Consider the following 17,638-nt stretch of genomic DNA (forward strand, 5'->3'; position numbering starts at 1 on the left):
TCCTAGGAGTTAGAGGAGGGGGTTAAGTCGGGGATAAAGGAGAAAGAAAACTACAAGGGGGAATGTGGAGATGAAAAGAGCAATGAAAAAAGGAAAAGGAGACAGGCAGACGCGTTTCAACTCCAAGCTCCCATTTCCTCTTTCAAATGAACTGCCTCCCCACTGTGAACAGAATCAAGTATTTATAAGGCATTTTTTGCATATTAATAATAGCTGTAAAGGGAGTGTTGCCAGTTCTGCAGTCCTAAAGGTATGGCGCCCTTTTTAAATGCGGGGCCTCCAAACTCCACACCGAATGTGATATTCTCCGTCGCATTTAGTTTCCTTTCTGCCTTGTGGCTCCTCCTAAGGCCTTTCGTTTGATTAAGGGAAATTCGTTCCCGGGATATCGTCAGAGACCAAGTACTGTTCTTACCTGGCTGGCTGACATCAATCGCTAGAGAAGCTTTTCCTCTTCCCCAGGGCCTCTCTGTGTAGAGGCTGCAGCCTGGGTAAGGTGACCAGCACCTAAAAAGAGTATTAAAATCGTAAATGAAAATTCTAGGAGGGAACATTAACATATCTTTCCGGGGGCAAGGGGGGGTGGAAGTAAAACTTTTTTAAAGAAGTTTTAAAATAATTGCATTAACTAAAACAGCATTATTATCTATATTCAGTGAAGATCACACTCAATTTTAAAAGAAAAATATTGAGCACCAGTTAGAGAAATAAGCAAAAGACAATCAATTCAGATAAAACATAATAGTAATAGAAAGCAAGTATAGAAAAATATTCCTCCTGAGTAGAATTAAAATGCAAATTGAGGCAAACTGGAGATAGCATTTTTGAGATGTGTGTCTCCTCTCACTTTTTTAAAAGGTAATACTCAGTCCTGCCAAGATTTTGGTAAAATTTGCACGCTTCTGGTGGATGATAATTTGTTTCAATCCATTTGTAAAGCAAAATGCCAATATGACTTGTGAAACGTGAAAACAATATTCATACCCATTGATTACTGTTCCTGACTTCTGGGAATTTATCCTAAGGAAATAATTCAGCAAGAAAAAAAAAGTGAGTGAAGATGTCTCTTGGCGGCATTATCTATAATAGAGAAAACTTGCAAACAGCCTAATAGTCCAACATTGGAGAGACGATAAGTTCATTGTGACACATTCCTCTTAGTGAGAGGTTTCATTCAGTCATTTAAAAAATCATGCTTCTTCAGACTAGAAATTGTGATTCAATACTAATGATAGAACACAGGGTTTCTCATCCTCAACACCACTGACTTGGGGCCAGAAATTCCTTGTTGGGGGGTTTGCCTGTGCGTTGTGGGTCACTGCGCAGCATACCTAGCCTCTGCCCACTACATGCCAGTCCCACACCCCCTCTACCCCCAGTTGTGACCATCGAAAGAGGTCTCCAGACCTTGACACATGTCCCCTGGAGGGCAAAATGGCCACCAGTCGAGAACCACCAATTTAATTTTAAAAGTGAAAGTCAAAGTGATGTCAATTAGGACTGCTGCAATAAATTTTTTAAAAAGTTATCTTTAAAGAAAAGGCTTGGTACTTCCGCCAAGATGGAGGTTTAAGGTAGATGTGCCTGCCTCCTCACACAACCAAGTTTAGGGACAACTAAATATTAGCATCAGAAAACACAACCAGAACACGGAAAACTGAACTTTTCGGAAGTCCGCTAACAACAAATTCTTCGGCCCGACCAGTAAGGGGCGAAACCCGCGTCGGGTAAGGAGTTACAAAGGAGTCGACCCGGGCGCGGAATCCAGACGCGCGAATCCAGTCGCACGGGTTCCAAACCCAGGATTGGACCTAGTGAGCTACCGAGCGGCCCACCGGGTGAGCGACTACGGAGGAGTCAGTGGGGAGGCGGTGGCAGCGAGTTGACTGAGGTTGCATGGTTGCACGCGGGTGAGGGAGTGAGCGCTTGGACCGGCGGCGGCGCCATTGCCATTTCCCCCGCTCTGACCACGCCCCCACATACAGCGTCACAACCCAGCGACCTGGGAATCCAAGGCGCCGCTCCTCCCACTTAAAGGGCCAGAACAGACCAAAAATGTCGCAGGAAGACCTCAAAGCCCCACAGATAAATCTAAGTGACGAAGAAATAGCAAATCTCTCAGACGCACAGTTTAAAACACTGGTCATCAGCTTCCTCACAGATCTGGTGGACTATAGCCACAAATTAGAGAAACATATGAAGGCTAAATTAAGGGAAATGAATGGAATTCCACAGGAAAACCATAGAGATGAAAAAAAAACTGGGACTCAAATCAATGGAGTGAACCAGAAGGAAGAAAAAAATGATCAATCAGAAAGGAATGAAGAAATAAGAATTCAGAAAAATGAGGAGAAGCTTAGGAACCTCCAGGACATCTATAAACGCTCCAATATCCGAATTATAGGGGTACCAGAAGGGGGGAAAGACACAACCACCAGTGGAAAAACTATTTGAACAAATAATAAAAGAAAATTTCCCCAATCTGGCAAAGGAAATAGACTTCCAAGAAATCCAAGAAGCTCAGAGAGTACCAAAAAAGTTGGACTCAAGAAGAAACACACCAAGGCATATCATAATTACATTAGCCAAAATTAAAATGAAGGAAAGAATCCTGGAAGCAGCAAGAGGTAAGGGGACAGTCACCTACAAAGGAGTCCCCATCAGGCTGTCAGCAGATTTCTCAAAAGAGACCTTACAGGCAAGAAGGGGCTGGAAAGAAATATTCCAAGTCATGAAATCTAAAGACCTACAACCAAGATTGCTCTACCCAGCAAAACTTTCATTTAGAACGGAAGGACAGATAAGGTGCTTCTCAGATAAGACCAAATTCAAGGAGTTCATCATCACCAAGCCCTTATTATATGAAATGTTAAAGGGACTTATCTAAGAAAAAGAAGTTAAAGAAACATGAACAGTGAAAGGACAACAAACTCACAGTTATTAACAACCACACCTAAAACGAAAGCAAACTAAAAGGACAGCTAGATCAGGAGTGGAAACATAGAAATGAAGATCTCAAGGAGGGTTAGCAACAGGGGAGTGGGAGGAGGAGACGGGGGGAGAAGGTACAGAAAACAAGTAGCATAGACAGTAGATAGAAAATAGATGGGGGGTGGGGCAAGAATAGTATGGGAAATATAGAACCTAAAGGACTTGAGACACATGGACATAAACTAAAGGGGGGTAATGGTGGGGTTGGGGGGGCAGGGTGGAGGGGAATGAAGGGGGGAATAGAACAACTGTAACAGCATAATTCAAAAAAAATAAATAAATTTATTTAAAAAAAAAAGAAAAGGCTTGCAAATAATGCATTCAAAAATGTGTAGTCATGCTAATTTAAAATTAAGGATGTGTTGGGTTGAGATTTTTTGTTTGTATTAACTGTCTTCCTGGCTTTTCTTTTTTTTTTTTTCAAAATTCTCCCTGTTAGAAGGAAAAACAGATCATGAGGGTGCCTGGTTTTAAGTCAGAGTTAAAATGACCTAGGGGTCACAGTAAACAAGTACACGGAAAGCTAAACAAGGCGCCCCACCATAGTGCCATTACTTTGTAACTATTGTTAGTTAAAGTTATTTAACATTAGTTAGGTTTTTATTTAGATTGTTGGATAGGGTTATCAGAATTCTCCTTTTAGGGATCTTGGCCCGTTTCTGCATTTTATCCCTCTGATCCTAGACCTTAGGGACCAATGAACTCGCCTCTTTTTCTGAGGTTGGATCTCAAGGTCTGAAACGCTCTTGTCCATCCAGACCCAGCGATGCAGCGCTGGGACGAGAGGGGCCCTGAGCCCACTGCTTTTATAGAGCTGTCAGAGCAGAGATTGTCCGTAAAGAGTATCAAAGAACAAGCTCAAGCCCTAATTAGATTTCCCAAGAACTGCTGCATCTCTTTGTTTAAGCTAAGAAAGAAACCATCTCACCAGTGTTCACATTGTCCGTTTTCTCTCTGTTAGAGGGAGCAAACATCCTTTCCCACATGCTTTATCTTGAGCTTTGTTTTGTTGCTTTGTAGGGATTAGAACTCTGGTAGTGCCCTAAAAATCCTGTGAAAAAGGACTTAGGTCCTCCCTTTTTCCCATTTCACAAAGCCATTTCTATTTTGACCCAGATTATCTCTTGACCTCGGGTTTCATGAGTTTACAAGAGTACAAATTCATATTTGATCTTACATGTCCTAATTTTGCCTCTTTTGGATTTCAAAGAGTAGCCTGTAACTCTAACACACTGGGATTTCGGTTGAATAAACCTGTGTTTACCCATCTGTTTCCTTGGTGGTTTCACAGATGGTGTTCATATCACCTTTCAGCCTTCCTCCTTCAGGACAAAGAAAAACCACACACACACCTGTAGACGCGCTAAGTTTTTGACAAAGGTACAAAAACAGCCTTCTGTTTCAATGTCCTTCCAAGTTATTCCCTACCTTCTGTTGAACCTTTTGACTGTTATCTAAAAGAACAAGCTACCACTCTTTACAGACACTCTTCTCCTAAACTGCGGATCCACCTTTGCATGCCACATGGTTCACATTCAGCACAGTTCCTGGCACCTGGTAGCTATGGGGGTGGGGGGAGCTGATGAAGATTTTGTTGATCTTAAGGTCCATGTTCTGGATAGAAAACAGCCCTAATCTCAATTGGATTTGGAGATTGTGCTGTTTTATTTCCAGTGATGATGATAGGGAAGCTCAGCTGACATTTCTCTGACAGTCACACAATCTTTGGATACTTCCTGCTGTTGGTTGCCACAGTTTGGTATTTCTCTCTCTAAAAGCTTTGTATTGTGTGCAGACTGCAGATGTCATTAGGCATCCTTCTCTGAGGTCGTTTTGAGGCTGATTAGTAAGACTGAGTGTAGCACTGGTCCTTAGGAGAATTAACTGTCTCCTTTTTCCCATCTGGAGAAGTAAGCTTTACTTCCCACCGTGTTTCTCCTTTCTAAAGGCTGGGCACAGCATTTCCTTGGGTGCTAGGCTCCTTCTCTCTCCCTCCCCCTTTCTCTCTCCCCCATTTTGTAAATAGCTTTGATTGTAAAATTTTGCAAAGTTTTTTTCTTAATCTAAGCAAACTTCACCTTTTGTTTCAACCTTACCCACAGGATTACTTTGTCAGCCCCAAAACTTCATTGACAATTTAAGGATAATTTACAGAGAGGGATTTCTTTTTAATTACAAAATCAAGGCTTTTATTTGTTGAATTTTTACTTAGACCATTATTTATTCTACTAAGTCTGTGTTTGTTGAATTTTGGGCTGCTGGATCCAACCAGACACCCGATATGGGCCTAATTAATTTTTTTCTTTTGTCTTTTGTATTTTTATTATGGAAAATTTCAAACACATGCAAAAGTAGAAAGAATAGTATAATGAACTTCCACATACCTATCCTGAGCTCCAACAGTTACTTCCCATCGTCGTGAGAAGGACTTTTTAAATGGTAATAGCAGCCAGTGTTTTTGAGGTTAACTCTATGAAAGGTGTAGGATTATCTCCTTTAACCTTTACAACATCCCTATGAAGTAGGTATAGTTATTATCCCCATTTTATGGAGGAGGACACAAACGTCACCACAGACAGGGCCCTGTTCTACTCCTGGCCCGTACTAAGAGGCCGACCCGGCTGGGAACCCCACAAAGCTGTGTTGAGATCCCAGCTTCTCCCACGCTGCCCCCGTGGTTGCAGGCGGGCGCCGAGGCTCAGCTTCCTCATCTGTAAGGGATAATGATATTTCCCTCATGGGGCCACAACAAGGATTAGATGAACAACATATGGAGAGGGATTAGCGCAATGTCTGTCACTAAGCAATCCCAATAAATTATAATAGTAATTATTATTCTATTCCTCCAGCCTCTGCCTTAGAAGACGTTATAAATACAATCTAAGGGTTTGGATATGGAAAAAGAGAAGTTTGAAAGGCAGAACTATAAGTCAACTGTTCCCCATCCCCCAGCCCCCGATAATCTCCATGCTGTCTGGAATTTTGTTTCACTACTTACGAACCTTTGGGTTTATCATATCTCATTGTAAAGTTTTGGGTTTTTTTTATTGTTTTTCTGCCCTGCACCTAAGGGAGCACAGCTGAAGGCCAGTGGGTGGGGTGGGGAGGCGGGAGATTTTGGAATTGGATGCACTGTGTCCAGCAGGGCCCCAACCCCCACAGACCTTTGGTGCTGAGGAAAACTTAGAGGTCAGAGGACAGCCAGGCCCAGTGTAAGAGAGGTGGCAGAAAAGAAAAGGAAAGGACTTCTTCTCTTCTTCCAGCCCTGCCATCCCCGCATTACCAGGGCTACTTCAACTCCTTAGCCCAACTAAAGTATGAGTTACATAAGCTTTTGTGGGCCAGTGTGGGAATCAAAATACTGCGGTTAACATTTCTTTTTTTAGTGAAAATCAACTGATTTTAAATGACCTTTTTATAATGGAATCAGTTTGCGAGTTGAGATCCCCTATCTCTGGGTTGTCAGATTGGAAAAGTCACATCAGAGCCAAAATAACAAGGAAGTCCCACAATTTGGGGTTAAAGTTTGGGGCTAGAAGGAACTAGGGACTTGTTCAGCTTTCCCTCCCTGCACCCCCACCCCCACCCTCCATCTCTCAGTAAGATAGGGTGGGTCCTCTCTCAAACACAGGCAAAATTCCAGCCTGGACAGAGCCAGACTCCCCCTCACAGAAAAAGCTCATTTCTGCCTCCCCTGGGGCAGAATAGATCACTATTTTGGCTTAATTTTTTTTCCTCCAGCTCCTGCTAAGCCAGATAAACAATGATTCTGTTGTGTCAACAAAGCATCTAATTAAACTTAGAACAATACCATTAGAATTCACAGACAAGACTTATTTCCAGTTAGTAGAAGCCCTGGAATGAAAGTGTCCTGGGTTTCAATAATTCCCTGAGGAGAGCAGTGAGGTAAGGAAACTGAGGCAAGGAAAGCTGAATGACTTGGCAAAAGTCACCATGAGTCTCACAAAAGTTAAGACTGGAGATTGCAGTGTTCCTCTTGCTGGCCTAATGTTTGCTAGCTATTATGCTAATTTACTAACAGGAGGATGTAAAATCTCCTTCCACAGAGCTGAGGCATAAAAACTGGATGGAGACGTACATTCGTGACAGGGAGGAACAAGAAGGCTCTTCTCTGGCTTCCAAACAAACTGTATCTCTGCCAGGCCTCCTGTGGAGCCCTCCTAAAACTGTCCAGTCAGTGCATTTCACCAGCACCAAATTGCTGTCAGAAGACAAAAAGTAGGCCAGGGTGTCAGGTGGTTAAGAGGAGCCTGATGAACCCAGGCGACTGGGCAGCCTTGTGCTAGGTGGAACCACGCTGTGGCTTAGGGTCCCTTTGGCTCCTCATGAAGAGACCAGGCAGCCAGGCCAGGTTTTTGAATTGAGAGCCTGATGTTTCATCTGGCCTCCTGAAGACTAGAGGTTTCCTGCTTCTCCAGGCCAGGGAAACCTAGATAGAGACAAGGTCTCACAGTGGAACCTGGGCGTGGCCAGGGTGGCCAGCCTTGCACAAGCTGGGTCCCCCCTACCCCAAGTTGGTAGGATATAAGAAGCCCGTGGTCCACTCAGATCCCTCCAGGCAGCACAGTAGTAGGCAGTCCAGCAGAGTTCAATGTCCCTCCCACCTGTGTCCCCATTCCTACTGCCCACTCTTAGTCCCACAGGCTATCATGGGCAAGAAATAATGGCCTGAGAAGGCCAACCACAGGGAAGATCGCCAGTCCCTTCAGCCCATAGCTTCTGGCAGGGGGGCCCTTTCCAGGATTGGGTTCCCACACCCAGCAGGAGACATGGCCAGAGGAAAGCTCAGAATCTCAGGTCTCTTTCCCACCACACCCAACTCCCAGAAACTAAATCTCTCGCATCTATACATCTCCACCAGGATTCAGAGCACCCCCCACCCCTGCCTTCCACCCAGGGAAGCAGAGGGACAGACTCTGGGCCAAGTAGGGGGCTTAGTGGTCCAAAGCAGAGACTGACTCTTTTTCCTTTTGTCTGCTCACAGGAGGACAAATGCCCTGTGTGCACAGAGGTTTGATGTGACAACTTGAAAGACCACATGAGGCTTTCAGCAAAGGCCTCCCGCCCTGCTCTCCAGGCATTAAGATAATGGCGGGGGGGGGGGGGGGGGGGGGGGGGGGTGCCCCAGCATATTTCAGATCCTGGCTACGAAGGCCCTCCTTCCTTCTGTTTTCTTCCTCCAGCTCAGCTTGCCCACAGGTTCCCAGAGACTCTTGGCGGTTTGCTCTGAGGCAGAATGAAGTTGTGAGCTGCGTGGGAGGCAGTTAGACAGTGAGAGTGTTGCGGCCTCCTTAATGAGAGACAATAGCTCTTCTTGGAGCCATTACGCCATAGCTACAGGGATGGGGAACCCCAATTAGACAGAAGTGAGAGAAATAAAGAGGAGGGCCTGAGAGGACAGGCCCTGTAGGACAGATCCGTATCTCTGGTGGCTCTGTGGAACCCACGTTTGGACATCTAGCTGCTTGGGTTTAGGATCTCCTTTCCTTCTTAGGGTTAGCTATCCCAGTGACTAGAGAGCCAACCCATGGTAGTAAGCTTTCAAAATACTCAAACTGAAAGGAGGAGGAAAAAGTGTTGGGGAAAAGCCTTTCTTCTTGAGTTAGTAGCTCAGTTATTATAATCCAAGAGTAAGAAAGGAAATGATATTTGTTTAATTTAATGATGTCCTCTGTAAGTTTGGCTACATTATATATATGTGCATATGGATATTTGTATACAGATGATAGCTCTCTTCTGTTCTGGCTTTCAGCTGAATCACATTATGTTTACCGCACGATAGTAAGCCTGGATTTTCCATGGCTCAGTCTGTCAGAGTATAAGATTAGCTCTTGAATTCATTAACAGTCATCTCCCTTTAAATGTCAGATACCATTTTAAATGCCAAGAACTTACACAACACCTTCTGTGCCATTCAAATCAGCTTTACCAAATTAACTCATTAATCTCTATTGTTTCATTTACTGAAGAGAAAGGCTTAAAGGTATTTTTAGCAGAACATAAAAAATATTAAAGTATTTACAGTTCAATGTAGGTGAAGGATGGGTTTGATTTTCTGCTAAACATTTCATCCTTCCATCAGTTTCGTGATCATTCCCATTCAAGCGTGCACAGAAAAGAAACAAAAAGCTTCCGGTATCTGTGCTTTCCTCCACTTCCCCATCGTCATTCCCTTCTGTCCGGCCTGGTGCTCTCTCCTCCCCTCTACACCTTCAGAGACCTTGACTCCTGCTCACTACTTATCTACAGTCTTTGCTCTCCAAATAGCCCAGGAGCTGCATGTGTCGATTATGATGGCTCAGGAGACAGAGGGGTGCCTCGCAGGGTCAGGGATGGAGCCCAGAAGGCTGGGGGCAGCACAGGCATAGAGATCACGGATTTGACTTTCCTTTTCGAGGAATCCCTGCCTGGTTTTGCCTCTGCATAATCAGATACACTGACTGCTAAAGATAGATCCTTTTAGGACGGACTCCTTATTGTGACCCAGCTCTTGGCTCAAATGTCACCTCTGCTGAGAAGTCTTCCCTGATCACTAGAAGGGCAAGTCTCACCCCCTCCCCATCCACCTCCATCACCATTTTATTGTCTCCAAAATCATCTTGCATATTTATGTGTTTGTTTATCTGACACATACAATATAACTCAAAAAATATTAGTTGAATGAGTAAATGAAAAAGCACCTCCGACGCATGGCTTTCTTTCCCAGCTTTAACTTTCTGACTTCCTCTCCTCTTCTCTCTGCCTCTCAGCATCCTCTTTACATATTTCATCTTTTCTTTCTTCCCATTTCCCAAACCCTCGTCACTATCACTTGTTAGAACTCCTGAACATAATAAGCGAAAACAGCACTTCACATTCCAGTAACTATAGAGCCTTCACTGAAAACATTCCATTAAGCTAGAATTGATGGCCCCTAAATGTTAGAGAGATAAGCCATACAGTCAAGAGAATTGTTTTATCAAAAGATTTATAGGTTGAGTGATTCAAAGGGACTTTTCTCAAAGCCTCCCAACTCCCTGCTCTTCCATCTGAACCCCACATAAGGAGTTAAAGTGATTCCAGCCGTTGGAACTGGTCTTGGCTAGGCCTTTTGTCCTCTAGCCTAACTCAGAATTGTCTCTTGGAGGTAACAGAGAAAATTCCCTTAAATCAGTATTGTCTGATTTCTATTATTCCACCCAGTGATTCATGGTATGATTTTGGAAGCTAGAAAACTCAAAATGCTTTGTCTGATTCCAGCTTGGATGAAACGCTTTCATTTGATCTGGAAACAAGGAGGGGCTGTCTCACCCTGAGAAGCTAATTAGATATATGGCTGAGATGACAAAAAAAAAAAAAAAGGATCTGTATTTGTCCAGAAAACTCTTTATCTCTAGCCACATTTCAAAACAAAAGAAAAGGGTGTGGATATTCACTGGAATGATGTCTGCTTAAAGGGAGCCATCAACTGTTTATTCATCATTAATACTTAAAAGAAATATAAATGTTATGGGAGGGAACATTTGTGACAGCCCAGAGGGACAGACATTGAGAGTTGGTCTCCTAAAAAATATGGAGATGATCAACTCCACACCCACGGTGATCTCATGGTATACCAATATATGTGACCCCAACAAATCAGCCCTGAGAGATCACTTTCCTCTTTGGGAATGAGGAGGCAGAGCTACTCAGACAACAGGACTCTGGAGATCAGCACATACTTCCTGTAAAGGTGTCCTCATTGGCCCTCTGCATTTGACCCGAGCTGGACCATGATGTGTGTAGCTTGTCCACAGGGCAATCGTTATTCTTTTGTCCAGCAAATACATATCGAGTGTGGATGCATTCCCAGACCCTGTGCCAGGTGCTGCTGTCACAAGGGAACGGGATGGTCTGGTTCCTGCCCTCATGAAGCTTACAGTCTACTAGGGAGGGCAGGTGGCTACCCATGGATGAGCACCATTTGGACAATGACAGGAAGTGCTGAGTGCTCTGGGATGTCATGGGCAGCTCTGGAGAGCCAGACCTGAAAGGTGAGGAGGAATTAGAAGGGAGGAGTGTGTTCCCAGGAGAAGGAAGGGCATGTTTGATAGCCTTGTCCGGGAACCGAAAGGTCAATGTTGATAGTAGCCCTTTGAACTTGCGGTTCCCACAGTGAGGTAAACACTTCCCTCAGAGAGGCCCACAGAACCTTCCTTTGCCTTCTGTAGAGCTCAAACTTTGCTTTCCTATGAGGCCTTCCCTGGCAACCCTGCTTAAAATTGCACCTCCACCACCATTCCCAGACACCCCTCACTCCCCTCTCTGTTTTATTTTTCTCTGTCATGAATCACCTTCAGACATAACTTCTGTTCCACTTGCTTATTATCTCCTCCCTCTTGGTGGAATGTATGTGCAATTTTCATGAGGGTGGAGACTTCTGTCTGCTCCTTGCACTGATGTATCTGCTCTGCCGGGCATAGAAAAGGCACTCAATAAATATTTGTTGAATGACTAAATGAGGCAGGAGAGATAGTCCAGGGCTAGGCAGGAAGAGTCTTGAAAACCTTTTAAGTGGGTTGGCCTTCATCCTGAGGGCAAGGCCTTTGAAGGTTTTGAGCAGAGGAGTGTTGTCCGGTTTGCATCTTGGAACAATCACCCAGGTTGCAGCAGGAGGCGGGGCTGGAAAGCAACTTCAGATCCAGCTTTGTAGGCACTGAAACCAGACACCATCTGAGTGCCTGCCATGGTGACAGGAGAAGGCGTGGCCCAGAAGATGGCACAGCCCCTGGGGCCTCCAGACTCCTCTGAGCCCATTCTTCCTTCCCTCTCTGCTAGGTTTATTCAGATCACTCTTCCTAACACAGCAAACACATGTTAAGTTCAGAAATGAACTGGAGCCTTGCTATAACCTTATTTGCTGCAAGGCAGATTTGATAACTATTCACGAAAGCTATAGACATATCAAAAAGATCTCATTAAAAAAAGGAGTCTTGGGAAGATGTTGATTTCAGCTCTGCCATTTACCAACTATGTGGCTTTGGGCAAGTTACTTAACTTTCCAGAGCCTCTAGTTCCTCATCTGTGAAATGGGAATAACAATACCTGCCTTGCAGGGTGGTTGTGAGGATGAAATAAAGTAATTACAATCCTGGAACATAGTAAGATGCCTTCTCCACTTTTCCCATTACACCAGATCCAGGCATGAATTAATGACCAGTTTTGGATTATCCTGTGTACATAAGGGCCCCCCGTATCTTCCCAGGTAAAAATAGTTGTTACTATTAGAGTTCCTACAATGCAAAACCACCTTCTATAAATACTTGGGGATTTGGACTAGCTCTGGTCGCACTATGTATCATTCCTATGAAAGGTGGGCTTTCTGCTTCTCTTCACAGGCAGCCCAGCAGTCCTTGGAGGCAGCAGCTCAGAAGACAGGAGAGCCTCAAAGTCGTATAAATAAAGGGCCGATATGTTCAAACGGAAAAGAATTTTACACGCGCAAGCTGCACATCGACATGACGCCGTTCCTGAAGGTGATCTCACACTGAGAAGACGAAGGGTTTTATAGGCACGTACACAGGCAGTCTAGTTAATACACTTCTGCATGGTACAAAAACAGCTTCAGAAGTCCCTTGGAGTTCCTGCTTTATCAGAAGGGACAGAAAATAGGCAGTTTGTAGCAGATGAACAAAGTACAAATTAGGACAGTAATCACAGCCAGCCACTGGGGACAAATCAGTTGGGTGTCTGGTTTGGATGGTAGGGGACAGGGAACAGAGAGGAGAAAGGATAACCTTGAACTTGAACCACCTCATAAAACAGGCAAATATAATTCATTTTATCTTGATAGTAACTCAAACCAGTGTTACTATTTCACCACTGTGATAGTTCTACTGTAGAGAAGGACTCTTGAGTTAACTATTTAGAAGTCAACTGCAAATCCTCTTCCAGATGTCCAATCTTGTTTTCTATCCTTCCAAGCTCAGCCTCATATCTAGTTAAGGGTACTGAGGGGTCTTACAGTGACGATGTCATTTGTTCTTCTTCATAATACTCCTTCCTGCCCCACCTAACAGCACCTGGCAGGCACATGGAAGGTGGTCTGTAAATACCCCATAAACTTTTCATCCTCCTTTTCATCCCACAGCCCTCCAGCTTAGGGTCCTCTTTTTACCCATTCTTTGTGCCCCCTCAGAGCTGAAAGAACTGAAACTAAATGACCACAGAGTAAAAGGAAGTGATCGGGAATAAAGCAATAGTTGGTATGAAAGGATCTCAGATCCTTCATATTAGCCTAGAGGACAAAATGTCAGCCCTTTGATAAGAAGTGACTAGGAAAGACAGACAGAAACAGAGGAGAAGAAACCAGACACTTTGTGGCTTTTAGCCAGTGCTGTAGACTGGCAGGGACTCCGGAGGCCACACGTGTCGTGCTCCTAACCTCAGCTAATCCCGAGTCCTCGTGTTACATCTTCTCTGGGCAGCCCCAGACTCAGCTCAGCAACGTGGGGCTGTAAGAGTCATCTTTGGCCCTAAACCTTTTCTCTACATGGCCAGGCTCTGCTTTCCTCTGTTTCTTCTTAGACAGGCTCTTTCCTCATGGTTGCAAGATGACCACCAGCTTCTGTTTGCTAGATCATACCAGAACTGAATCTATGGACCCGACTCGGGTCACATGCCCATGCCCAAATGAATCACCACTGCCCGGGGAATAGAATTCACTGACTGGCCCAGCCTGGAGCCACAGAAACTAGGGGTGGGGAGGGGAGCAGTGTCTCAAAAAGGAAAACAGGGTCTTAAAACCTGAATAAGAATGATTCCAGGTAATAAAGGATATTTGCTACAAGCATTCAAAATAATTGCCTTGATTTATTACACATTATATGAGTTTGGTAAGGCTATTATAACAAAGCACCAAAGACTGAGGGGCTTAGACAACAGAAATTAATTTCCTCACAATTCTGGAGACTAGAAGTCCAAGATCAAGGTGTCAGCAAGTTTGATTTCTTCTGAGGTTTTTCTCATTGGCTTGTCAATGGCCATCTTCCCCCTGTGTCTTCTTCACACGATCTTCCCTGTGTGTTTGTGTCCAAATCTCTTCTTCTCAGGACGCCAGTCCTACTGAATCAGGGCCCACTCTGACGACCTGATTTTACTTCTTTAACAGCCCTATGTCCAAATGCAGTGACCTTCTGAGGTGCTGAGGGTGGACTTCAACATACGAATTTTGGAAGAACACAGTTTAGCCCATGACACTTACATTAATGAAACTGGCCTTTTTTTCTTTGCAATAGTTTAGTCCTTCTTTTTAGGGCTTGAAGAATTGTGGTTGGTACTTTCTGGGATGAGGTCTCACCAACATTGTGACTGTTCATTCATTCAACCCATAATGAGCATCTACTGCCTACTATGTACCTGGGCCTTCAGGATACAGCGTCAGCAAACAAAACAGACTGAGATCCTTATCCTGCTCCAGGCAATGTGTATAGTATGTTAAAAGGTAATAATGCCACGGAAGTGAGATAGAGATATATTTATGGAGCATCTAGAAACTGAAGAATTCAGAGTGGGGAATTTTATGATAATTTTTTGTGTATTTAGTGTCTACAAGGCTTTTGTGTTGCACTTTTTGTCCTGCAATTTTGGCATCATATTATTACCTTAAATTATATCATATACCATGTATCATATACATATAACACACATATTATACAATATATTATAGAGGGAAAGGCATTATCATCCCTAAGGCCCACTTTCCAGACCACCCTTTTCAAAACTCACAGAAATTGTCACACAGCCTGCTTCTGCTAGGGGCTCACGAAGCACATACGAGGCTTTCTGACTCCCAGACCAGTCCTTGCCCAAAAGACCACAACTTTTCTTGGGAATGTTCAGTGTTTATAACTCTCCATAGGTAGACCTTCTTGTTGATATGGTAGCTCCTGGATTCTTAGGGATTGCCTTATAAAAAGACACAAACCTCAAGGCTATATAGAAAAGGACAGTGAGTTCACACAGAGGAAGACATCCAGGCTGCCCTCAGCACCTGGAGCTATAGAGAAACCAACCCATTCTACACATTTCATTCCTGCATTTCCTGCCCATCCACAGGGCACTTCACTCATTTTTGCCTGGTGCATGTGAGAAGAATTGGACACTTCAAGACATGAGGGTAGAAGATAAAAATATTGAGATAGAAAAGGGGGATGGAAGGAGATGCAAATAATCACAATTGCAACATCACTGAACACTTATTCCTTGCAAGCCTCTGTTGTCTTACATGCAAGACCTCATTTAATTCACAAAATCAATCTAAGAAGTAAGTGGCATCACCTCATTTTACAGATGAGAAAACTGAGGCATTGCAAAGTTAAGTCACTTCCCAAATATCAGATAGCTGGTAAATGACAGAAAGATTCAAAGTCAGGCAGCACAATCCAAAGCCCATGTTTTCAACCATCTGTTACAAAGCTTCGCTGCAGACCCCAGCTGAGTCCTATACAATCAAATGCACCACCTACCATGTTAGCCATACAGCCAACATAGCTCCTTCTAGATAATTCCATCCCTGAGTACTCAACCAGTCTGCTGCAGGAAGATTTTCTGACCCTACAGTACTCTGCCCTTCCCCCCACTCCCACCTGCATTCTGTTGAGCCAGTGTAAAGCTTCTCTCCTGTGATTGTTTAGTTAGATAACATATATCAAACATCCTCTGTGTATCAGACCCTGTGCTAGGCACTGAGGGTGCAGAGATGAATCATCTCCACCCTGGCCTCACAAGGAGCCTGCAGTCTAAGAGAGAGATAAACAGAGAAGCAAATGCTGTCAGTACAGCACTGTGGCCGAGGCAGGCCCAGCCAGGTTGCTGTGGGAGAGACTCATCTGTTTCCTAGTCATTGCCTGTGGAATCCTCCTCAGATTTAAGAACCTCCTTGTAACACTGAGGACAACACTATTAGCCCATTTTGGAAGATAACCTTATCAGACTTAGATTTGGGGAAACTCGATTGATCCAGACTACATCTGAGTTCACATAAAAATGGAACCATGTCTTTTAAAAATCTATTTCTTGAAAAAGAAATGGTAATTGATAAATAAATTAGGATAGAAAATTTTTTCCCCAAGAACTTTAATAAATTGTCAGGGTTAGGTAGTGGGGACTAAAATGGCAATAATAAAAATGAACGCTAGATGCAGAGTTGAATGTGCTCATACTCAACACTGATTCCCAAGGGCAGGCATGTTGCGCCCAGAGGATGAGAGGAATGGGGAAAGGCTCCACCTTACAGTCATCACACAGACAGCTGTCACTTTGTGCCCAAGCTAGAGGAACCCACCCGAAACGAGACTTTAAGGAGCTCTCCCCAACCCCCCTCCCACCCCGAGTTTAAGGCCAGCCCCAGGTTTTACTTATGCAGGCAGGCGTGGGCACATCCCACCAGGCAGAGGGTGACTGTCACTGCCACTGAGTCCTATGGTCATGTGGGGAGGGACGGCTTGGATTTCAATGAGTAGAAGTAAGAGGACAATGATGTTTGGCTTCAGACATTGTCCAGAGATGGAACAGCCCCCTTGGAATAGAAGTTCCAGGGCCTGGAGTCCTTTAAACCTGCTTTCTTGGCCAATGGAAAAACAGCTGCAAGGGGATCACAAGCTAGTTTTGAGATGTGATGATTCCAAGACACTTGAATAATATTTCCAGGAAAAATATTCAGGCTATTGGGTCTATTATATTTCCAAAAGAAGGAGGCCCAGGATTAAGTAGATTATTATCTATATTCAAGTATCAGACTAGGAGTGACTCCTAACAACCTTGTATCAGTCCTGGGACTCCTCCTCTTCTTTAGGAAAATAGAGATGATAATACTGGGATCTCCATACCTGCCTCCCAACAGTGAGGCAAGAATTATATGAAATAATAATTTTGAAAGAATGTCCACATCTACAAAGGACTCTATTTATAAAGGAGATGGTAATATTGATTGATCCTGGTAAGAGCCAAGCCCCTCACATACTGAACCTTATTTAATTTTTCAACCCCCGCTCCCCAGGCTAAGTGTGCAAATTGCCCCTGAGCAGATGAGAAAACTGAGGACTGGTGACATGAGATGGTGACTGGTGACAAGGCTGGCAGCAGAGGGAGCTAGGATTCAAAGCCACAAAACCTACAATACCTGATATTGATGAGGCCTACCTACTCTGTTCTGGGAAGACTGTTGTACATCTTTTTTCTGGCTTCAGAACCTGTTGTTGAACTACAGGTCATGCCGCTGGCTCACAGCTGACACGATCCCCGTGTCTGACTCCTGCACCCCACGTCCCCCGCTCTCTTCCCACAGTTCCTTACAGAAGCCTGCCTGGGGCCAAGAAGTACTATGCACAGATGGAATGCTGTGCATGAGGGTAGAGGGCAAGTGTAAGGTTCTCCAAGGACAGATGAGAACTTAAGGTCACCTGGCTCAGCCTCTGTCCACAGAACAAACTAAGGCTCAGAGGTTAAGTAATCTGCATGATCTGTACGGCAAGAGCAGCAGGAATCAGGGCTTCAGCGCACGCAGTCAGGCTCCCAGACCCACACCCCAACTGTCCTCTCTGGTTTTTGGGCTGCAGTTTGTATTCACAAAGTGCTGCCCACCCTCAGCCCTCCTCAGCCCCACAAT

General features: G+C 44.3%; 1 protein-coding gene across 1 annotated transcript in view; it reads left to right on the top strand.

Annotated features, from left to right (window-relative positions):
• KIAA2012 (KIAA2012 ortholog) overlaps window positions 1-17,638 on the top strand; it is a 114,464-nt gene that overhangs the window by 64,488 nt on the left and 32,338 nt on the right. Inside the window, 1 exon segment of the mRNA XM_053665090.1 lies at window positions 12,369-12,506. Coding sequence (XP_053521065.1) covers window positions 12,369-12,506 — 138 coding nt within the window.

This window comes from Artibeus jamaicensis, unplaced genomic scaffold (genome assembly GCF_021234435.1).
Source record: "Artibeus jamaicensis isolate MK-2021 breed Jamaican fruit bat unplaced genomic scaffold, CSHL_Jam_final contig_391, whole genome shotgun sequence".
Taxonomy (NCBI): domain Eukaryota; kingdom Metazoa; phylum Chordata; class Mammalia; order Chiroptera; family Phyllostomidae; genus Artibeus; species Artibeus jamaicensis.